Source organism: Dipodomys merriami, unplaced genomic scaffold, assembly GCF_024711535.1.
Source record: "Dipodomys merriami isolate MVZ:Mamm:240054 unplaced genomic scaffold, mDipMer1.0.p SCAF_416, whole genome shotgun sequence".
NCBI lineage: Eukaryota > Metazoa > Chordata > Mammalia > Rodentia > Heteromyidae > Dipodomys > Dipodomys merriami.
In genome coordinates, this window is record NW_027205782.1 from 443,532 (window position 1) to 464,585 (window position 21,054).

General features: G+C 39.1%; 1 protein-coding gene across 2 annotated transcripts in view; it reads left to right on the top strand.

Moving 5' to 3' along the window:
• The first annotated feature begins 6,486 nt into the window (after positions 1-6,486).
• LOC138807212 (ras-specific guanine nucleotide-releasing factor 2) overlaps positions 6,487-21,054 on the top strand; it is a 216,923-nt gene continuing 202,355 nt past the window's right edge. The window contains exon 1 of one of the 2 annotated variants that reach the window (XM_069992805.1): positions 6,487-7,019. In XM_069992805.1, the coding sequence (XP_069848906.1) occupies positions 6,732-7,019 (288 nt within the window). In that variant the 5' untranslated portion in view covers positions 6,487-6,731. The remainder of the gene's footprint in view (positions 7,020-21,054) is intronic. The other variant, XM_069992806.1, reaches the window with a different exon arrangement.

The window sequence follows — 21,054 nt, forward strand, 5'->3', positions numbered from 1 at the left end:
GTGGATGGAGTGCCAGTCTAACTCTGGCACTGGAGCCTCACATAAGAGTATGTTTTGTTTTTTTTTTTTTTTTGCTAGAGGTGAGTGGCTGATTTTTTCCAACTATAAAATACACAGATTAACATATTCTTTGTATATGTCTTTATTATTTGTACTAAAGCTTTCACAAAAACTCTACATTTTAAAAGAATCTTCCCATGTTGCTTGAGAGCTAAGACCAGCAGTTAGAGAATATCATTTTATTTGCCTCAGGCGAACATATGCTAGCTACTCTATGTGTATATGCAAATCTGACACATTTATTGCTTTAGAATGTGAGAAGTTTATCATTTAAAATAAACTATGCCAATTTAGTGGCATAGAAATTTGATAGTAAGCTCCCAGCTTGGTAGATATTAGGATATCTAGGAACCTGCTACTTCTTCCCTCAAGTACTCAGAGGGACTTAGCCTTAAATGTGCTTGTGAAAGGCTCTTAGAAACAAAGGGGTTATGCTTTGACAACCAGGTTTAGGAGACCAACCTTTTCATTTGTTGAGGAATAAAGAGAAGTGACTTTTAGGATGTAAGACTTCCAATGCTAAAAGTCCTGGGCAACCATGGTGGTCATACCATGAAGACCATATGGCAGGCTATAAGCAAGGCTCCAAATTTCACAGCCAATCTGCTATGGTTATCCAGGCTGGCATCAAGAAGGAAAGCATCTCTCACTGGCTGTGGTGTTTAATGCCCAGAAGGAATGCAGCTCTTGGGGTAGCTGTGTTGATTTATCACCAGAAAGAATCTCTTTGAATCTTTGTACTAGGCTCAGTAGAATTAGCCTTTTAACCCACAGAGCTGGGGTAGATGAGATACTCTGAGAGAAGAAGCAAGGAAATACTAATAGACTAGACTACAGCTTCAACCTCCTGACTCTGCTATGGGCCTAGGCAGAGGACAGGGACTGAAGATAAGCAACAGGAGGAGGGCTACTGTGCCCTCAGATGCGGTGAGTGTTCGCCCAGCTGTGGAGTGTATGTCTTGCGTGGGTGCTTCTCCTTCCTAGCTTGATGCTAGGATGGAAAGGAAACTTGAAAATGCAGGGCCTGGGCTATTCTCCAGCTCATTTTTTATTAGAATTTTAAAGGAAATTTAGTTTTTCCACTGGATTGGTTCTTATAAAGGCTAACAGGTGTTCCTGATATGAAGCTAGGACTGAAAACCACTATCTGTTCTTACAAGGTTCAACACAGAGCATGAATCAAGTTAAAGGACTACTAAGGAGGAGGAGAAGGGAGAACAGAAAAAGAAAACAAGTGAATAACTTTGTAACACCTTGCTAGTATAAATGAAGACAGCATAGAGGAACTCAACAAAAGCTATTGGTCCCTAGGGAGGTGAGGTGGTAGAGAAATAGACTCTATAGGTATGTGGGGACTAGCAGGAAGGGGTTGGGCTGGAAGAGAGGATAAAGGAGGTTGAATACTATAGAAAGGTATTATTTGCAACTACAAAAATGAAACAAGGAAATTTGCTGGGGATTCTATTTTTTGCAGGAAGAGGCAGGGAGGGTGTTACAGAAGTAGATTGATTAGAACACAATGTAAACCTGTGTGGTGATGTAATAATGAAATCTCCCAATATATAAACAAAGAAAGTCATTCTCCTTACATATCTGCTTGTGCATAAGATTTTGATTTGGGGAAGGCATTTTTATCTCAACCTAAAGACATCAGTGAGTATTCTCAGTAGTATCTGGGCCAGGGTGTAACTTCTTTTATTTTGCATAAAAAAGTACAGTTTAACAACAGCTCTGGTCTAGCTCCTGGATAGTTTGTGTTTACAATAGTGTCTTTTATTAAGAAAATGAAAAAAAATCCACACTTTCCAGTAGAGGTGCATCTCATTTTTAATGTTTGAAAAACAAACATTTACTATCCAGAATATTACAGTTAGTTGACACATCACAAAGACAGACAAATGATTTTATTAATTCTAAGTAATTCAGAGTAGTATTTTGCATCTCATCTTTGGTAAATAAGAAGTTCTGTTTAGTTAAAAGCACACTGGGAAGACCCTGGCTTTACTAATTATCAAGAGAGGATACAAAAGCAGTTATCTTTTGGAGCTAGCAACTGTATCCTTTAGCAATTATCTGAGATTCTAAGGGAGGCTGAATGATGAAAAAAAAATAATCCATTTCCGGGCTGAGAAGGTGGCTCAGTGGTAGAGCGCTTGTCTTGCATGCATGAGGCCTTGGGTTCGATTCCTCAGCACCACATAAGCAAAAAGAAAAAAATGCCAGAAGTGGCGCTGTGGCCCAAGTGGTAGAGTGGTAGCCTTGAGCTGAAGAGCTGAGGGACAGCGCTCAGGCCCAGAGTTCAAGCCCCATGACTGTACCCCCCCCCCAAAGAAAATCCATTTCCTTATCAGCCATCAATTTGACCATTTGATCTGTCAAGCCAAGAAAAGGTATCTTGATCCAAATGAAATGAATGAATTCCCCAATAGGGCATTTTGTTTGCATATTGAAGTATCTGATCTAAAGGAAGTAAAAAGATCTTACAGTCAGGCTCAAAATAAAGATCTTTCTAAACTTGTCTTATTCTTTTCTCCAAAAGCAGGAAGAAGCTCTTATCTGCATTAAAACCAGACTGCTCCTCCATCCTCATGCTGAAATCTTCTCTCTCTTGGAACAGAAGACTGAGGACTGTAACCACACCTGCCCAGACTTCATTTCCAAGATACAGTCTGCTTCTTGGGTGCATTCAAATGCCAATAATCATTTAGATCATTTAGGCTCCTGAAAAATTTCCACTTTCCCATTTTCCCCATTCTATAGGAAAGGAGGTACAGTATATAAAATTCTGAACTGTTTGGATTAGTGGTTAAATATACTCTGTAATTTCTACGTGTATCTCATAAATTTGTCTTTTCTCCAATTTATTTGTCCTTGTCGTTTTATTCTAAAGAGCAGAGGGATATTTATCTTTATCTTTCCCAGAACCCAGTCCTGGGGAATGTTTGAACTACAGCAACCATAGAAAAAAGATTATTGGAGAAAGTAATTCAGCTCATTCAAATTTCTACAAACGAGCCAGCATCTAGGGAAAGGAAACAAATTTAAACCTCCCTTCTGTGTCTGGAAGATAATGATTGAGTTGGGGATTTTGAAAAGCTGCAGATTAGGTTGTACACTTCCCACCTCAACTTTAAAAGCTTTGGACAAACTCAGATAAAATGTCTCTTTCCTTTTCCCCTTCTTCCTTCTCTCTTTTTCCTGCCTCTCTCTCCTTCTTGCTCCTTCTCCTCTTCCCTCTCCCTTTTCTTGTCTCCTTCTCTTTATTCTTCCTTAAATTGTCTGAATTGACTCTTTGGCTATAGGTAGTGTTTTTCAGATATGACCACCTACTGCCATGTTTTCCTCTTGTCTAGGATGGGAAAGGAGGATACTTTTACTGTTATTTGTGAAAAACAATATGCTTCCCCCTGATGCCTTTAAACAGGCCCTCTCAGAATTGGATCCACAAAATGCAAGCGACAACAATAATGAATCCACAGTGGTGCTTGTTCCCACCTATTTGGAAGAGAGTCCTTTGGGTAACCTGTTTGATCAGCTGGGGGAAGGGGCGTATCCTCATTTCCATAGCCTCCTGGCCCTTTGTGCTTCATGGCAGTGTTCCATGGGTGCAGTCTCCATGTGAATGAAGGCGCACCAGACCCACCACATATGTCAGACACTGACTGGGTATAGTTTGTTTAGGCTGCCCATGGATTTCTGATTTTCACTTTTAAAAATCTTAGAGAATGGTCTAAATTTGCATGTTGGTGCTCTTCTTAACAAGTCAATGACCAAATAATCATTAATTTTAGAAATTATTTATGAATCACTTATGTATGTACTGCATACAGGCTCTCCCTCTGGTATCCTGCAAGGATTAGAACACGGCCTTCACCCGGAAAGCAGTTCAGAAGAATCTTCTAACCATGAATCTGTCCTCCTAGCAGCTTCTGAGCATGCCAAGATTGTGAACCATGTCTTGTGCACATCACCTCGTACCGCATTTAGGTTATAAACTTATGATCAATAAACAGGTGTTGTAGTGAATTTTGATAGTTAAAATCCACTATAGTCACCAGCCAAATTCTGGAGGCTACAGTTGTTTTTTCCTCTTTCACTGATCGAGGGCATATGAGAACCATTCTACCTTACACTGTAGGAAGCAATGTCAGACAAGAAGTTGAGACTAATACTCCATGAGGTTCAGATGGACCTTTAGACAGATGGAACAGGTATGTGAGGTTATACTTAGTAGTGGAGATATTGCTTAGTGAGAGAAATATTCTTTCACATCTGGAAAAATAAACTCCAGTGGGTTAGAAGGTCTGCATATGAACTATAAAACTGTACTGATTTTACATCCTTAATGGCTGGCCTTGAAAACAGAACTCACCAACTGCACTGGATGTCTCTACTTGCACCTGAACCACAGAGAAGAAAGAAAAGGCCCCTGTGACAACCACCATCTTTCCATATCCAGAATCTGGCTCACAATCTCTTCTGCACTTCATTTACCATCTCTCTACTGCTTTCTCCTCTAAAGAACAAGGCAAGTTCTTAGCCAGGTTAAACACAACTGGGCACTGCACTGCCCCTTAGATATGTAAAAATATGTAAAGAGAATGACACTGTTCTCTCAGCCATTTCAAAATGGCAATTTTCCTATTACACAATGTTTAATAGGGGAAGTTTTTCTTGATGGACAAAATGCAAAAACCACTCAGCTGCTCAGTGAAGCAGAGTTAGAATACTTAGCAAAGGCAGCTTTACAGAAGACCAGAAGAACCCTGTAGCGACCAATTGCTGAGCACCCAAGTGGCAGGACCAGACAGGTATAATGTCACCAAGTTACAGCCTGGAAAAGCATTTTTTTTAGTTCTTATTTTTTAAGATAAACAGTTTGTGGCAAACCATTTTAATAAGTGACCAAGAATAAAGAATGTATAGGAGAATCAAACATTGACACTTCTGGAATTTCACTAGCTTTCTCTTGAAATTTCTTATACATTAGTTCCTTTTAAATAAAGTGAACATTTTTATTAAACCTGTTATTTGTACAAAGAGGTTTCATTGTGATGTTTTCACTCATGCATACAATATACCCCTGATCAAATTCACCTTCTCACTCACCATTTCTTTTCCACTTAGATTTTATAGCAGGCTGGGGGGAGTGGGATGATGGTTCTGTAGCTGTGGCTGCGTGATTTGTTAATCAAATGAATTCCTGTCCTAGCAAGGGATTCTGGTAAGCTTGTGATAGCTTGGCCTATGCGTTGGGTTCTGTGTAGTGTTGATGGTTTGAGTATCAGTTTAACAATTCTGCACAAAAAGTTTTAAAAAGTTTTGTTTTCTGTTATCATAATCCTGTGAAAGACAGGTGCCCAAAAGAACCGATGACTCTCTGGGAACACTTGGACTTCTCTCTTTACCTTTTGCCTCCTGCTTTAAATACTCCCATGCAGGTACAAGCAGAAAAGTCAACACTGTGGTTTATGCAAATCCATACTGGGACTCTAGCTACTGTCCTGCATGTTAGTAGGTTTGTGAAATGTGGGCATGTGAGTAAACTTTTTGTGTGTTTGTTTGTGTATGAGTGTTTTGAGGGTGAATGTATACATTTGTGAATGTGTGTGTACTTGGGATCATGTGCTTGTGTGACTCTACCGGTGTATATGTGTATTTATGTTGGGTACAGGTATATATTTTTGTGTTTCTTGTGTATAAATGTGGGCATGATTGTAAATGTATGTTATGTGACTGAGCATCTCGGCGAACACGTGTGATAGTTGTGAATTTACATTTTTGTGAGAAACGCACAGTGAATATAGTTGTGCATCTATCTGTATTTGTGTATATACGGATGTGTTACACGTGGCTGTAATGCTGCTCTGAGTGTGCGCACTGAATGCGTATTTGTGCAAATGTGTTGTGAGTACGCAGTCATTTGCCTAGAATGTGCACATTGTGTGGATTATTTTTGTGTTTGAGTTATGGGTTCTGGATTTGGGCAAAACGTGTGCATTGTGGATTTGTAATTGCCTGTGTGTGTGCGTGACCGCCTGGTGCGTGTGAGCGGGTGTGTGGTGCCCAGCGCCTCCACCTCCCCGAGATAGGGCCCCATCCCTGGCGGCGCAGGGGCAGAGGCCGCCGGGCCGGGTCGGCCGGGCCAGGGAGGGACTAGCTCTGGGCTGAGCGGGCTGAGCGGGCTGCGCTGTCTCGAGGCCGCTGCGGCGACTTTGCCCTTTAAATCGGTCCGCAAGCCGATTACGGCTGATCTCCCACGTGACGTTTTACCTTCTGTCTCCGGGAGCGCGTTGCCCGAGGACAGTCCTCCTCCGGCTGCCGCGCGTCGCGCACCCCAGCCCGCCCGTCGCGGGCTCGGCTTCTCTAAGTTTGGGCGCAGCTGGGGCGGGCTCGGGCGCCCTCGGTGGGGCGCGGGGGAGGCCGCTCTCCACGCGGCGTCCCGGCCTCCTTTCGCACGGGAGGGCGCGGTCGGGACGGAGAAGGTGCTGAGCGCCCTTCGGACCCCCGCATCGCCGCGCCCGGGAGGCAGGCAGGGTGCCCGGCGCGCTGACTCGGGGAAGAGGGCGCCCGCGGCCAGGCGCGCCCTCGAGGGGGGAGAGCCGGCCGGGCGATGACAGCGGGGCCGAGGTGAGGCGGGAGGCCGCCCGAGCGCCCCCGGCGCCCTCACCATGCAGAAGAGCGTGCGTTACAACGAGGGGCACGCCCTGTACCTGGCCTTCCTGGCGCGCAAGGAAGGCACCAAGCGCGGCTTCCTAAGCAAAAAGGCGGCCGAGGCGAGCCGCTGGCACGAGAAGTGGTTCGCTCTTTACCAAAATGTGCTCTTCTACTTCGAGGGCGAGCAGAGCGGCCGCCCGGCGGGCATGTATCTCCTGGAAGGCTGCAGCTGCGAACGGACGCCCGCGCCACCCAGGACCGGTGCCGGCCCCGGAGGCGGCCGGGACGCGCTGGACAAGCAGGTACCGCGCGCCCTCCCCGCCCAGGCGCCCCGCCTCCGGCCGAGGGTCTAGCTGTGGGCACCGAGGGCTCAGCCCAAAGCCCCTGGTGGGGACGGCGGAGCGCCGGCTCCCCGCGTCTCCCCCCGTGCGCAGGCGAGGGGCGAAGCGATCAGTTGGGATGGAGACCCTGCTTGCTTTATTTCATAATTCTGATAGTGGTCGTTTCAGTTTCTCCATGAATTATCTGGTGTTTCTCTAGGCAGTGTTCAGAGGAGGTTTTTTTTTTTTTTTTTTTCCATGGGGGAGGGTGGGCGACGTGTGTTGACACCTGTTGGATTTAGGTCGACAAGACTGAACTTATTTGAGAAAGTTAGGTTTCTTCCTTACCCAGCTGGCGCGCGTGGATTTCTTCACCTGCACAGCATCCATTCCAGGCTCTGCTGAGAAACATTTAGGCTCCCAATTCTGACAGACATTTAAAAATAAAAAAAATCGACCTTGGTGGTTTAGGTCAGTTTACCTTGCCATCATTTGACCCACTGGGGTCAATTATAAAGGTAAATATGTACCAATTCACCTCAGGATTAAATTTTGGTCTCTGCAGTTTTGCTGTGTTTAAAAACATGGGCATTAAAAATAAAGCACACTCTATATTTGTAAATGCATGCTTTCAAAGTAAATGCGACCTATTAGTTGTGGGTTATAATTGCATGGGTTTTATTCTTCGCTTGCCCATTGAGGGGGAAGGGGTTACGTTTTGTAACCTCTGTGCTGCTAATTCCTGTAGACACGGAATTGGTGTTCTTTCATCTACTATTTGATTAATAAACTTAAACTAGACTAATTTTATGCTCCGCAAAGTTCTCACGTGGCTTCTAGATCGCAACATTAAAGAAAAAAAGGCATGTTGTCTTTGCTGTTGCAGAAAATATTTCCCACCTGCATTTTCTGTGCATGCAAGTCAAACCAAACCTTATCTCCTGCATCACCGACAGAAGATGCCTACCTAGCCTCTTGGGGCTCATAAAACAATACATAAAATTAAGAGGTGTTAAAACTAGATCAACCAAAGTTGATTTTTTTAACTTTCTCTTTCTAGAGTTTCACTATAAATCATTAACTAACTTAACTCATTAAACCTGTGTAATGCTTACAAATTTGTAACTTAAAAACTGCCCTTTGGCTTTTGAGGGTATATTCATAGTCATTTGAAAACTGATTTTCAACTTGGAAATTAGAGAGAGAAACTACAGATATAAATGGATTTCAAGTTGTGTATTTTAGAATCTAAATTGCAAGAACAGTTTTGAGGAAACAGATTTTTTCCAGGAGATATATATATATATATATATATATATATATATATATATATATATATATATATATATATATATATATATATGGAGAGAGAGAGTTTTCATATTATCTTGAGATCCTTTCAGAGAGTTATATATTCCAAGGCCCCACAGGAACCAAAACAAATAGTATTTTAAGTACTATCATCTGAAATAAAAGAGGATTCTTTAAATTACTCTGAATATATATCATTAACCAAATTCCCAATTCTTTGGTTTGCTTGTACTTATTATTAACATTAGTCACTTTGACTTTTATTTGGAGTTGAGTTTGTTACCTGTTACAACTTATATGACTGTCTGGCCTGTTATGTAAACCAATATTTTTCTACTGGGAAAATATCTAACCTGTGGTCTTCAGGATGGCTTTCTTAGCCAGACTTTCATTCCACATTCTAGTGGAAGTACAAAAGAGATCATCTTATAAATGATTTCCCTTATCTATCATGTAGGCTAGGAGTGATATCATATAAGCTTGGCCATGTTACCTATCCTAAGAAGTTAGGAATTAGAACCTCTGAGGTTTGTAACAAAACTGAGGTGGGAAGATGCAAACATTCCAGAATGAATTAGAAGTTGGGCTGGGAGACCTCTTAAGTTTTGTCACATTAGGTGTGCTTAGTTAACGTGGGTTAGCCTTGCAGACTGATGCTTCTTTTAGATACTGCCTGTTGGGGTTCGTCTGGAGAATTAAGAAGAGACACTGTGGAAAATAGAAATAATGAGGAACTTTGTATCAGGCAATTGGTTCATTTCAGTTAATTGGGATTCTGTTGTGTTCAAATGGACTCAAACTTCCAAGATGTGATGACTTGAGTCAACCTGAGAGTTTTCAGGAGGATGAAGGAGGTGAGCAGATCTCCAGGTCTGCTCCTCCATGGATGCTTTGGAAGTTTTTTATGTAACTTAAACCTTATAGGTATACATGCCTTTGAGGGCTTGAAATAGTACTTGGGAACACAGTTATTTTCTTCTACCATGTTTCCATATGAATTCTTTGGCTAATCTTTTGGTATTTTTCCCTCCCCCTCATCTGAATCTCTCTCTCTCTCTCTCTCTCTCTCTCTCTCTCTCTCTCTCTCTCTCTCTCTCTCTCTCTCTCTCTCTCTCTCTGCACCTTTGCTTCATTTCCCCACAGAAGTCAGTTTCCTCGTTTGTAAAAATTAAGAGTTTGCATAAGATGATTTCCAAGTTGATTCACCAATATTGGTACCTTTATTTTCCAAGATTATGACAGAGTGTGAGCTTTTTTGCTTTGTAGAGAATGTGAAAGGCAGTTTCACAAGCTGTAAAGATCATGGATGTGTGTAATAAATATCACATTTGAGAAGCTAAGGATAAGTAGGTGACTGAAATGGGTATTCTGATAAATCCAGGTCAACAGATGCACACACCAGTAGTAACAACAACATTAACCATGGCAGAGACATTCTTATCACTTGCATGTCTTTGCAAGTTACAGTGATTGACACATTTCTTGCTATAAATCGCTTTTAATCATCCTTGAGAATTTAAATTGTATTTTTCCTACAAATTAATTTTTATTTCTGTGTGTGTGTATGTGTGTGTGTGTGTGTGTGTGTGTGTGTGTGTGTGTGTGTGTGTATGTGTGTATGTGTGTGCATGCTCACGCACCAGTACTGGGACTTGGACTGGGAGCCTGGGCGCTGTCCCTTAGCTTTTTCACTCAAAGCTGGATCTTTACCACTTGAACCACCTCTCTACTTATAGCCTTTTGGTAGTTAATTGGAGATTACCTTGGAGTAATCTCTACCTTGTGAGAGTCTCAGAGGACTTTCTTGTCAAGGCTGGCTTTGAACTATTATCCTCAGATTCCAGCTTCCTGACTAGCTAGGACTGAGTCACTGGGGCCCAATCTTATTTCTAATTAATTGGGTGTTTTAGTTAAGTTATAAAGAAAATATCCATTGGTTTACTTCATCTAAATAATTTAAAGTAAGTTGGTTGACACACAAAAACATTCAAGATGTTTTCAACCCATTGTCTTAAGACATTTACAGTTAAGTGGGGGAAAAAATGTCCAAATTGAAAGTAGGCCCAATATTTCATTGCTCCATTTATTTTATTGTATCCCAAGATTTCACTTCAGTCAGTTCTTGGTTGATTGCTGGGCTCTTGCATCAGCATTCCATAGTGACTTCTTTAGGATATGAACTGTTTTTTTTAATTGTTTCTTTCCCCCCTAATATGTCCGAATATCTCTTATTTCCCAAAAAGTTGCATTTGTAGAAAACAAGAAACTTCAATCTCCTTCCAGGTATAGACATTTAAGGAGAAAGGGAACCTGCATTTATTAAGTGCCTTCTGTATCCTCAGCTCTGATATTACCTTATCTAACTTGAAACTTTAGCTTTCAGAGATTACCATCATCACCCTCATCATCACCATTGTTACTACTTTCACTTTTACCTATGCTAACACTGACATCCAGTGAGTTCTTGGTAGTTCTTGGGAGAGAGTGAGGGAAAAGAGGACAGTGTCCAAAAAGAAATGTACTCATTACTGCACTTACGTAACTATAACTTCTCTGTATATAACAGCAATTAATTTTTTTTAAAAGAGAGTACCTTGCTAAGGAGCCTCCTGTATTTAAATCCACTGAACTTCAAGAAATGGGAAATCTGGAAGGATGGGAGTTGGAGGTGTAATACATGAATCACTGTTTTGTTCATTCTTATTTCTCTCTAAACACAAGTTAAATGATGCTTGTTAATTTTTGAGAAATACAAGTGTAGGCCATTGCATATTAAGGAAAAACGATATTTCTTTCCAAACACAAAACATTTTCATAGTATTCTTTTACTTCATATAGCACCTTGCATTTGCATTTGAGATGCAGGTATACACGCACCATGGTGAGGTGTTCTGCCTCTTAGCAGCAAAGATGTATGGTCACAAAACCATCTTTGTTATCTTTTTTTTTTTTCTGGTAATGTTAAGTGTCTCATTTATCCTGATTTTGCTTTCTTGGAAGAAGATGGACGGGGGTCTCCCTAGATCCAGAGGTAAAAAGTACTACAGCTACTGCTCATATTTGTGCTGAATAAAACCTGTTGGTTTTAGAAAGATTGCTAATTACATGATTTCACTGTTACTTGATTGCTAGACAGATATTTTAGCCTTCTAACTTGGCTACAAGGAAAGGATAGGAAACATTTTGTTGAATTAGGCAGAACTACATGCAAACTCTGAAATATGTACAGGGGATAGAGAGTGTGGATAGTGGATTTTCATTCTAGCTCATGTTGCTTAATAACCAACCCCATATTTTCTCTAACCCTTTGCTTGCTGGACACAGTGTGAAAAAATAAAACAATGATGCTTACTGAAACATGAAATGTTTAAAATTATAATCGATGGAATAGAAATAATCTATTACTTGAAATTTGTAACTATTCTCCATTAAAATCCATCATGGATCAGCAAAATTTAATTATTTTAACTTTTGCTATTCTAAACATTACTATTAGGTTATTGTAATTGTTAAAATTCAACAGATGAAAATATATCTTTGATGTGATAGATGTACAAAAAACATCTTATTGTGACATTTTTCTGTTTTTTTAAATTAAATATCAACTACCTGTGCTATTGAATGATGGGAAATGTTTGTAGCTAATAACAATTTTTATTTTTACTTTTGAAAGTAAGAAAGAAAACAAAGACAAATATTTCTGGCTTTAGCAAGCAGATACAAATACTGTTGTTAAACAATGATTATATTGCTGTCTGTTATATATAGATTATATTTTAAATTGTCGTTGCCCACTGTCCAATACTATTTAAATATAAATGCATTAACCAATGTAATTTAATATTTATAGAATAGAAAAACTAAGGTTATTTAGTAACAAATTGTTAGACTGATGACATAGATTTACTCAGGCCTTACATCTTCTCCAATTTCAAAGTCGTTTTATGTTTTAATGCCTGTTCATTTATCTTATAAGAGAGAGATGTCTTTCTGTATCTGTAAGTTTGTTTGTTTCCTTCAGCTCCTGAATATTAACAAATTACCATGCAGTCATACATGTTGGGAGTTTGCAGATTTTTATTTGTGTTATTGACATTTCAAAGAGTGAGTTATGGATCCAATCTGTGTGCAGTTTGAAAAGCTTTATATTTTAGGACAAAGAATGTGTGGTGATTCTTTTTTTTTTAATCACAATATAAATGCTTCTCTGAAATTAGGTTACCTTGAAGACTATGAAGCATCATGCATTTATTAAACAATGATTCTTCAGTCTCTGGTGGGCTATATCAGGGACAAATGTATTCTCAATTTGCAATGGGCAACCCAGTGTAGGTATTAAGAAGCACACTTTGTGATATTGTGCAATGGTGAAATCACCTGATGATTCATTTCCCAGGAAGCATCCCTTCCTTTAAGCACCTTACAACCCTTAGTAAAATCATAATTAATACTTGAATGAATGTAGAAACAACATAAAGTATGAACATGGCCCTTTGTGAAATGCAATATTGACTATGTTTTACGATTTGGCTATTAATCTAAATTTTTTATTCTTCTATATTATTCATTACATTTCCATTAGTATAACTTTAACATTTTAGTTGAGTGAACAGTTAAAATACATTAATTTGGCTCCACCAAAGTGTTACCATTTTTGTCCAATGAATTGAAATATGATTGCATATATATTTAGAAAGAAAGTGGCTGGCTATTTTCTCATTGTTTATGCGGAAAATACTGGCATCAGTGAGTGGAACGGAGATTTAGAAAGCAAATGGTCTCATAGTTTTCCTTTTTACTGGCTCTTGGAAAACAGATGATTCAAAGTAAAATAAAATTCAAATCATTTCCCTAAAACTCTGCACAGTTACTGTAAAAATGCTCCAAATGCTCTTTTAGGGAAAAGGGGCAGAAAATATTAACATATTTGAATTGCTATTGAATTGTTGAACTCAGGGCTTCACTCTTGCTCAGAAAGCACTCTTATTATTTTACAGCTCACTCATCCCAAGTCCTTTTGTTTTTAGTTTGTTTTTCACGTAGGGTTTCCATTTTTGCCCAGGCAGGGCCCAGAATGTGATCCTCTGATCTTTACCAAGTAGCTGGGATTATCGAAATGTGCCACCATGCTCAAATGATATGTACAAAATAATGTATATTAAATAATATACAATTTCTCTTTCTTTTTGAACTATGATGGGAGAAATGATAAAGCTGAGGAAGTCTACACAAAAACCATTTGCAGCATCAGAGCAAGTGAATGAGAATTATAATTCTTGTAAGATCTGAAAAGATACAAAATGAGGCAAAAAAAACTATGCTTGAAAATATAATTTATTCATCTTTTTCTTTTAAAGAATTTTAAAAGTCTTTAGGTCTTCCAATATTTACAATAAGACATTGCTGGCACCATAATGGTCAACATGGCCAGGATGTGAAGGACTGTAGTTGCTGGTAATTTCCATTTTTTGTTTGTTTTTTGTTTGTTCTTAGCATGTTTCTTTAATGCTGATTAATTTTGACAATGCCTGGTTTACTTCCTGAACTGTGACTATGAGCCCATACCAGAACTAGGGCTACTCCTTCCTACTAGAGAGACAGTTTGAAAATGAGGTGGTTTTCAAGTTAGTAGTGTGGGACTAGGAAGGTGATAACTTGCTCTAAATCTCATTAAATACATTACAACTTGTTATAAAAGAAGTTATGCTGGGAAAATGTCAGGGATGTCCGTAATCAGAGGCCACTCCTATCTGGTGTCTAGCTACTTTGTTTATACTTTAAGGATATTAATTAGTTTCCAGGTGTGGTGAGAGTATTGGGTGTGGTTTATTTCAGGAATAGAATTGTGTAAGGTTTTAGTCTTGGTTGTGCTACTTACAAAATACACAATCCTGGACAATTTCTCCTTCTCTTCATCACTCCCTTTCTTCCTCTCTTTCTTTTTCTCTTTTTGGTGGTACGGGTTTGAATTCAGAACTATGAGCTTGCTAGCAGGCACTCTATTGCTGAAGCTGTTCCTCTGGCCATTTTTCCTTTTGATAATTTTTGAGATAGGCATTTGCCTGTAGGACTGTGATCTCTTGTGCTTCCTATGTTTCCAGGATGACAGGTGTGTGCTAACACACCTAACTGCTTCTCCTAAGTCAAAAAGCCTTTTGCCTGGACAAATACGATCTCAGTATCCCACATAGCTGAGATGAGTGATATGCACTGTGGACCCATTTATTGGTTTAGATGTTTTTTGTTTTTAAATTTTACAAACGTTTCCCTCAAGCTATCTTAGAATCTCAATCCTCCCAATATCTGCCTCCAAAGTAGAATTCCAGGTGTGAACTAACAGTATCTGGTGAAATTTCTTTTTCTAGGCTCAGTTTCCTATTTAGAAGATGGAGATCGTGGCAATGCCTTTTTCAATGTGTTGTCGTGAGACTTACAAATGAAGTAGGCCGAGTGAGCATTAAGATTAGAGCCATGCACACAATACACACATCCTGTCCTTTTGTTAGCTCTTTTTAAATATATTCTTCATTGATTTTCTTCTTTCATTTTTACTATTTGGATCCCTTGGGAATTCTCCCCTCCCCAATCTCCCTTCTTGAACTTAGTCCTCTTCAACTTTCAGTTAATTTTGTTTTGTTTTATCTGTTTCCCTTCACATACCCTTTTCCTTTTTTCCTAGATTATTTTAAAGCAAATCTCAGACCTTTCATGATTACCCTCGTACATAAAACAGTATTTTCCTCTTTGGCATAGCACTTATTTGGCATTGAAGATGCACTGAACCAAAAAACTGTCTTGGAAGGAGTTTTTAATATGTTTCTGTTGTAATGTGTTTTATTATAATGGCAGTCATCCTTTTGTTTCTTTGATGCTGTAAGAAAGGAGAAAAACCAAAGACAGTTGTTATGAAAACATAAAAGAATGGAATTCACTTTTAAATAAATTCTAGCATGTTAAATCCTAGAGAAAAGAAAGTTTGAAGTCAGTTGTTTAAACAGTCATGTACAAAGGTGTTTTCATGCTATGACTATACTCAAGGGCAAAATTACATCATTGATGATGCTTACTGAAGGATCTTCTTTTCTTCATTGAAGTCAATCTATTAAACTCCCCCAGCTTTGAGGTGATCTTACTTAGAAACAACAATACAGTTGCATCCATTGTTATTCCTAATGCTTCTTCTCACCCAGATCTTTGCCTCATTTTGCATCAGTGAGGGCATCATCCACAGGTCAGTGTTTCAAAGTCACTTCCAGTCACTTCCACTATTTCAAGGTAAATGCTAACCAACCCTTCCTTCATCAAATGTGTATTTTCGTGTTTTTTTTTCCTAGTCCTGTCAGGCTTTTCCTCACTGAATTAGTTTCTGCCATATGACTGATTGCTTTATGCCCTTTGGATTGTAAAGAAAAGCCATGAATTCAAGTTGTCATGAATACTGATCACATCTGACTGTGGAAGGACACTGAATATTATAAGGCAATATCAATGTGAGTGTTCTTTGCTGCCATGGGGGTCTGTTCTTTTTTGAATGGTGCTATTGGCTGGGTCATTTTCAGCATACTTATTCCTCTTCAGATTCTCCTCTTTCTGTATTCCCTGTAGCTTGCACTACTCCTACTTCAGAGTGCTATGCTCTCCCAATGGAATCAGCTCAATACCGTGACCTCTTTTTTCCTGTTTCAACTTTCATTGCTATCTGTTACTCATCTGCATATCCAGGTGTATATTCTTGTGAAAGTGAATCTAAGTGTTTCCATTTGTATTTTGGAGTAGACAGAATCATTGGTCTTTTACCAGTCCATGGATTGTCTGCCAAATAGCTGGGCTTCAGCTAAGAAAGCATCATGGAATGTTTAGTGGGTGTAATGGGCATTGTTTGATATTATTTGTACTGATGTAATCTTATTCATTATGATAAGCTGCATTGTGTTCTTGCAGTAGCAAATATACACCTTCATTTAACCGTAAGATTTCTACAGCAATGTGCTTTCTGTCTGTGGTCTTGTTAGGACTTCTCTCCTTCCCAGATTCATGCTTTAATTATTATTAACTGGTTAACATTTCTCAATTAGATGATGTTGTTTTTACAAAAAGCTTATTTTTCAAAGTACAGCAAACACACAGCAAAGTACATAAATTCAATGCTCTCTGATAAATTTTCACAAAAGGAATACATTTTTTTTCTTTTTTCTTTTTTCTTTTTTTATTGTGAAAATACTGTACAGAGGGGTTACAGTTACATGGACAAGATAGTGAGTACATTTCTTATCATATCTTATCTTATCTTGTAGCCTCCTCCTTTGTTTTACCCTTCCCATCCCTACCCATCCTTCCCCCCCAATCCTCCCCCAAGTTGTAAAGTTCGTTTTCGACATGACAACTTGTACTTCTCATTGCTGTAACACGTCCATCTGTATCCTTATTTAAACAACTTGTTTTTCCCTTCCCCTCCACAAATTATACCGACATCAAATACAGTGAAAGCAGGGGTTATACTGTGGGGGAGGGACATACAAAGCAACAAAGTAATAATCTTATAATTGCATTAGCAACAAATGCATGAAAGAAAAAAACATTTAAAATACATATCTTAGGGTTCATTTTCCTAATATCACCTTATCTGACCTTTTCTGCTTGACTCATACATATACTAGATATTGCAAATAAGGGAAATCATGGGACCTATGTTTCTTTGGGCTTGGCTTACTTCACTTAATGTAATTTTTTCCAAACCTTTCCATTTCCTAACAAATGGGGAAATGTCATTCTTTCTGATGGAGGCATAGAATTCCATTGTGTATAGATACCACATTTTCTTGATCCATTCATCTACTGAGGGGCATCTGGGTTGGTTCCATATCTTAGCTATGGTAAATAATGCTGCAATAAACATAGTTGTGCTGGTAGCTTTAGTGTGGTCTTGTTTGTAAACATTTGTGTAAATGCCCAAAAGTGGGACTGCTTGGTCATAGGGGAGCTCTATGTGGAGTCTTTTGAGGAACCTCCATACTGCTTTCCAAAGTGGTTGAACAAGTTTACACTCCCACCAACAATGAAGTAAGGTTCCCTTCTGTCCACATCCCCTCCTGCTGTTGTTATTAGAGTTCTTGATTTTTGCCATTCTAACTGGGGTGAGGTGGTATCTCAATGTTGTTTTGATTTGCATTTCTTTTATGGCTAGGGACGTTGAGCATTTCTTCATGTGTCTATTGGCCATCCTTTTTTCTTCTTCAGAGAAGTTTCTCTTTAAGTCATTAGCCCACTTACTTATTGGGCAGTTGTTTCTTTGAGGATTTGTTGTTGGGGGATTTAATATTTTGAGTTCCAAGTATATTTTAGATATGAGACCCTTGTCCATTGTATGGCTATTGAAGATCTTCTCCCAATCCGTGGGCTTTCTATTGATCTTGCTAGCTATGTCCTTTGCCATGCAGAAGCTCTGCAATTTCATGCAATCCCATTTGTCCAACCTTTCTTTGATTTGTTGTGTTTCCGGGTCTCTATTAAGAAAATTTCGGCCTGCGCCAAGGAGACCTAGGGTTTCTCCTATTCCATCCTGTAATATTTTCAGAGTGTCTGCTTTGACTCCGAGGTCTTTGATCCATTTAGAGTTGATTCTGGTGCAGGGTGATATGTAAGGATCTAGCTTTAGTTTAGAATACATTGTTGATCAGCACCTACACCAAGCCATTAATATATTCAGCCTTGCAAAAGCTAATGTCACATTGCCCACCATAGGTGCCACCATCTTTGCTTGCAATATCATCTATTGCTCTCACCTGTTTTGAACTTCACATATATGCAGTAACTATTTTGCGTTATGTTCTTTCCCTTAATGTCCTATTTGAGAGATTTACCCATGTTGTTGGATATTGTAGTTCACTCCTTTCTCCTTCTTTATATCCCACTGGATGCATATGTAACAATTTCTTTATCAATTCTATTGCTGATGGACCTTTGGGTTGTTTCCAGTTTTCAAGGTATTACAAATAACACCATGAAAATTTGTGTATAGTACTTTTGTTTATATTACATGGAGACATTTCTGTTAGATATACATATGCAGAAACGAAATTGTTAGATCATAGGAATACACCTATTCAGTTCCAATATTACTCAACTGTTTTCCCAAATAGTGATATCAACTTACGTTCCACTAGCAATGTATTGCTCATATACTTGTAATCCTTGATATGAAGCATTAAATCCTTTATTATAACCTCAATATCATATTATATATAGCTATTATTTATAAGTAAATAAATATATATCATTATAATGCTGGGTATTAAGTTATAAGCATTCTAAGAAGCATGTAGTAGTATTTTATTGTGGTTCATCTTCTCTTCCCTGGTAAATAGTGAGACTGAACATATTTTTGAATACTTACCTGATCCTATGATTATCCTCTGGATTGAAGTACTTGCTTTTACCTATTTCTTATTGAGTTGATTTACAGGAGCTATCAGTTATAAATTAAACTACATTAGGTACCAGTTTTGTACCTCAAATATGGCTGAATATTAAAATTATATATTATTCATTCTTATATACATGAGGATATGAGTCTTTGTCAGTTATGTATATTGAAACTTTTCTCATTTTGTAGTTTGCTTACACTCAATGATGTCTTTTGATAAACAGAAGTTATAAACTTCAGTGTAGCACAAGTAATGTATCTTTTTCCTTGTGACATTTGTCTGTTCACAAAATGGGTGAGGATTTAATTCTGGTGTTGCTGAGGGGAGGAAATGCAGGAGCTGGGGCTTTCCTTTGCTGTTCTGACAGATCAAATTGTGATCAAAGGCATCAGACAAATCCCAGAAGGCACACTAGTAAGTTAAACAGCATGTGCTTATATTAATTAGTGATTGTGACACTGGGATGGTTTCCTTTTGGAGGAAATCTCCCAGGTCAATTCCAATATCGATAGACAAGTTCTAATGTTCTTTTCTTATTATCCTGGGGTCTAAGGTATTCCCTGCTTAAGTTTTTTTCCCCTCGTGTCCACAAAAGCTGGATGTTCATCTACTAGCTCTGCTGCCTTTTATTCAGATTATTCACTGCATAGATCTTCCAACCCGAAGGCTCCTGGGTAGAGGTACACGAGCACTTTATATAACTTACTAGAATTAAGTGTGTGTCTGGCAGTTTCACTCTACTGCCACCTGGAGGGTATGCCAACCAGGCCTGTGGCTGCTGGTAGAAAAAAAACAATGTGTCATGTCCTTCAGTGGTGGAGGCGGAATCATCACAATAGGCCTGCGTAGTGGCCTGTCATCATTCTTCCCACTATTATTTTCCTGATCAATATTCAGGAAGTGGTCAACAAGATATAACTCTTTTCTGAATTGAGTTCAAACAGTCTTGCGGAAATGTTGGACAGTCAGTCCGTTGTAAAGTACATCATTACTTTCAAGGACCACAGTGGTATATGGCTGGACAGCTGGACAGTAATCTGATCAGGAGAGAGCTTATCAATGGAAATGTGATAGCTCTGAAGGGGGTTTGAAAGTCTGATGTATCCAATCTGCCAGGAGCAAGAAGGACATTGCTCCTCACAATGTCTTCTCTCCCATTGTGAGACAAATGGGTCCATGTGTTGATGGAATCCCTGCTTTGCTGCCGTGGGAATCACTGCATCAGTATCAGACTTGATCATCTTGATTCCAGCTGGTCCCATCAGAGAACCAGACCTTTGAAGGAACATCTAGAGTGTTCTAGAGAGTCCAGTTAACAGTGTGATTTGTTTCTACATCCTAGATTCTCTTGATCTTTGTCTCTGGAGTAGCCAGATTACAGGAATGAGCATGTGTGCCTGGAACTTTTTGTTTTGAGACAAGTTTCAAACTTATGATCTTCCTACCTCAGTTTCCTCAGCAGTTGAGATTACAAATGTACCACCATATTCAGCTTGTTACTTTTCAAGTAAAAATGGAAAGCTGAGATTCGTTATAGCCAAGCCATCTACATCATTGAATATTCCATTTCCATTTGTAGTGTCCTACTTTTTTTTTCTTTTTTCTTTTTTTGGTGTGTGGAAGTGGTATTGAAGTTTGAATTTAGGGTTTTTGCTTTGATAGACTCTCTACCCCTGAGCCATGTCTCCAGCTTGTTTTTGCTGGTCACTATTAGAAGAGAGTCTCCCTTCCCACTGGACTTGTACCTGAGCTGTGATCCCCCATTAGTCTTCCTATAATTGTGTAAAGTGTCCCTCTGTGGAAACAGAGTCCAGTATACTTTTCTTCCCTGGGCTGGTCTGGTACCATGATCCAATCCTCCCAATCTCACCTCTTAAGTAGCTTGAGATGACAGGTTATCTGCCCTTATGCCCAATTAGGCATTGTGAAGGGGTCTTGCAAACTTTTCTGCTGGGGATTTCCTCGAACCATAGTCCTCCAGATTTCATCCTCCCAAGTAGGGAGATGAAACTCAGCTCTACATTTTTAATTCTTAAGTCTAATTTGATCCATCCTAAAATGAGAATTTCAGAGCAGAGAGTCACAGATAGACTTGTGGGTCAATTTTGACAATGGCACAGTTGTAAACTAACAGTTGCCTTGATTGAATTTTGATTGAATGCTGGACATTATATATTTAAAATCTTCTGAGGCCATGGATGATATCATTTTCCTTCAGAGAAGAATGACTTTCTTTCCTGCAGGTAATAATCTGGACTAAGCTGATCAGCTAGCTTTTAGGC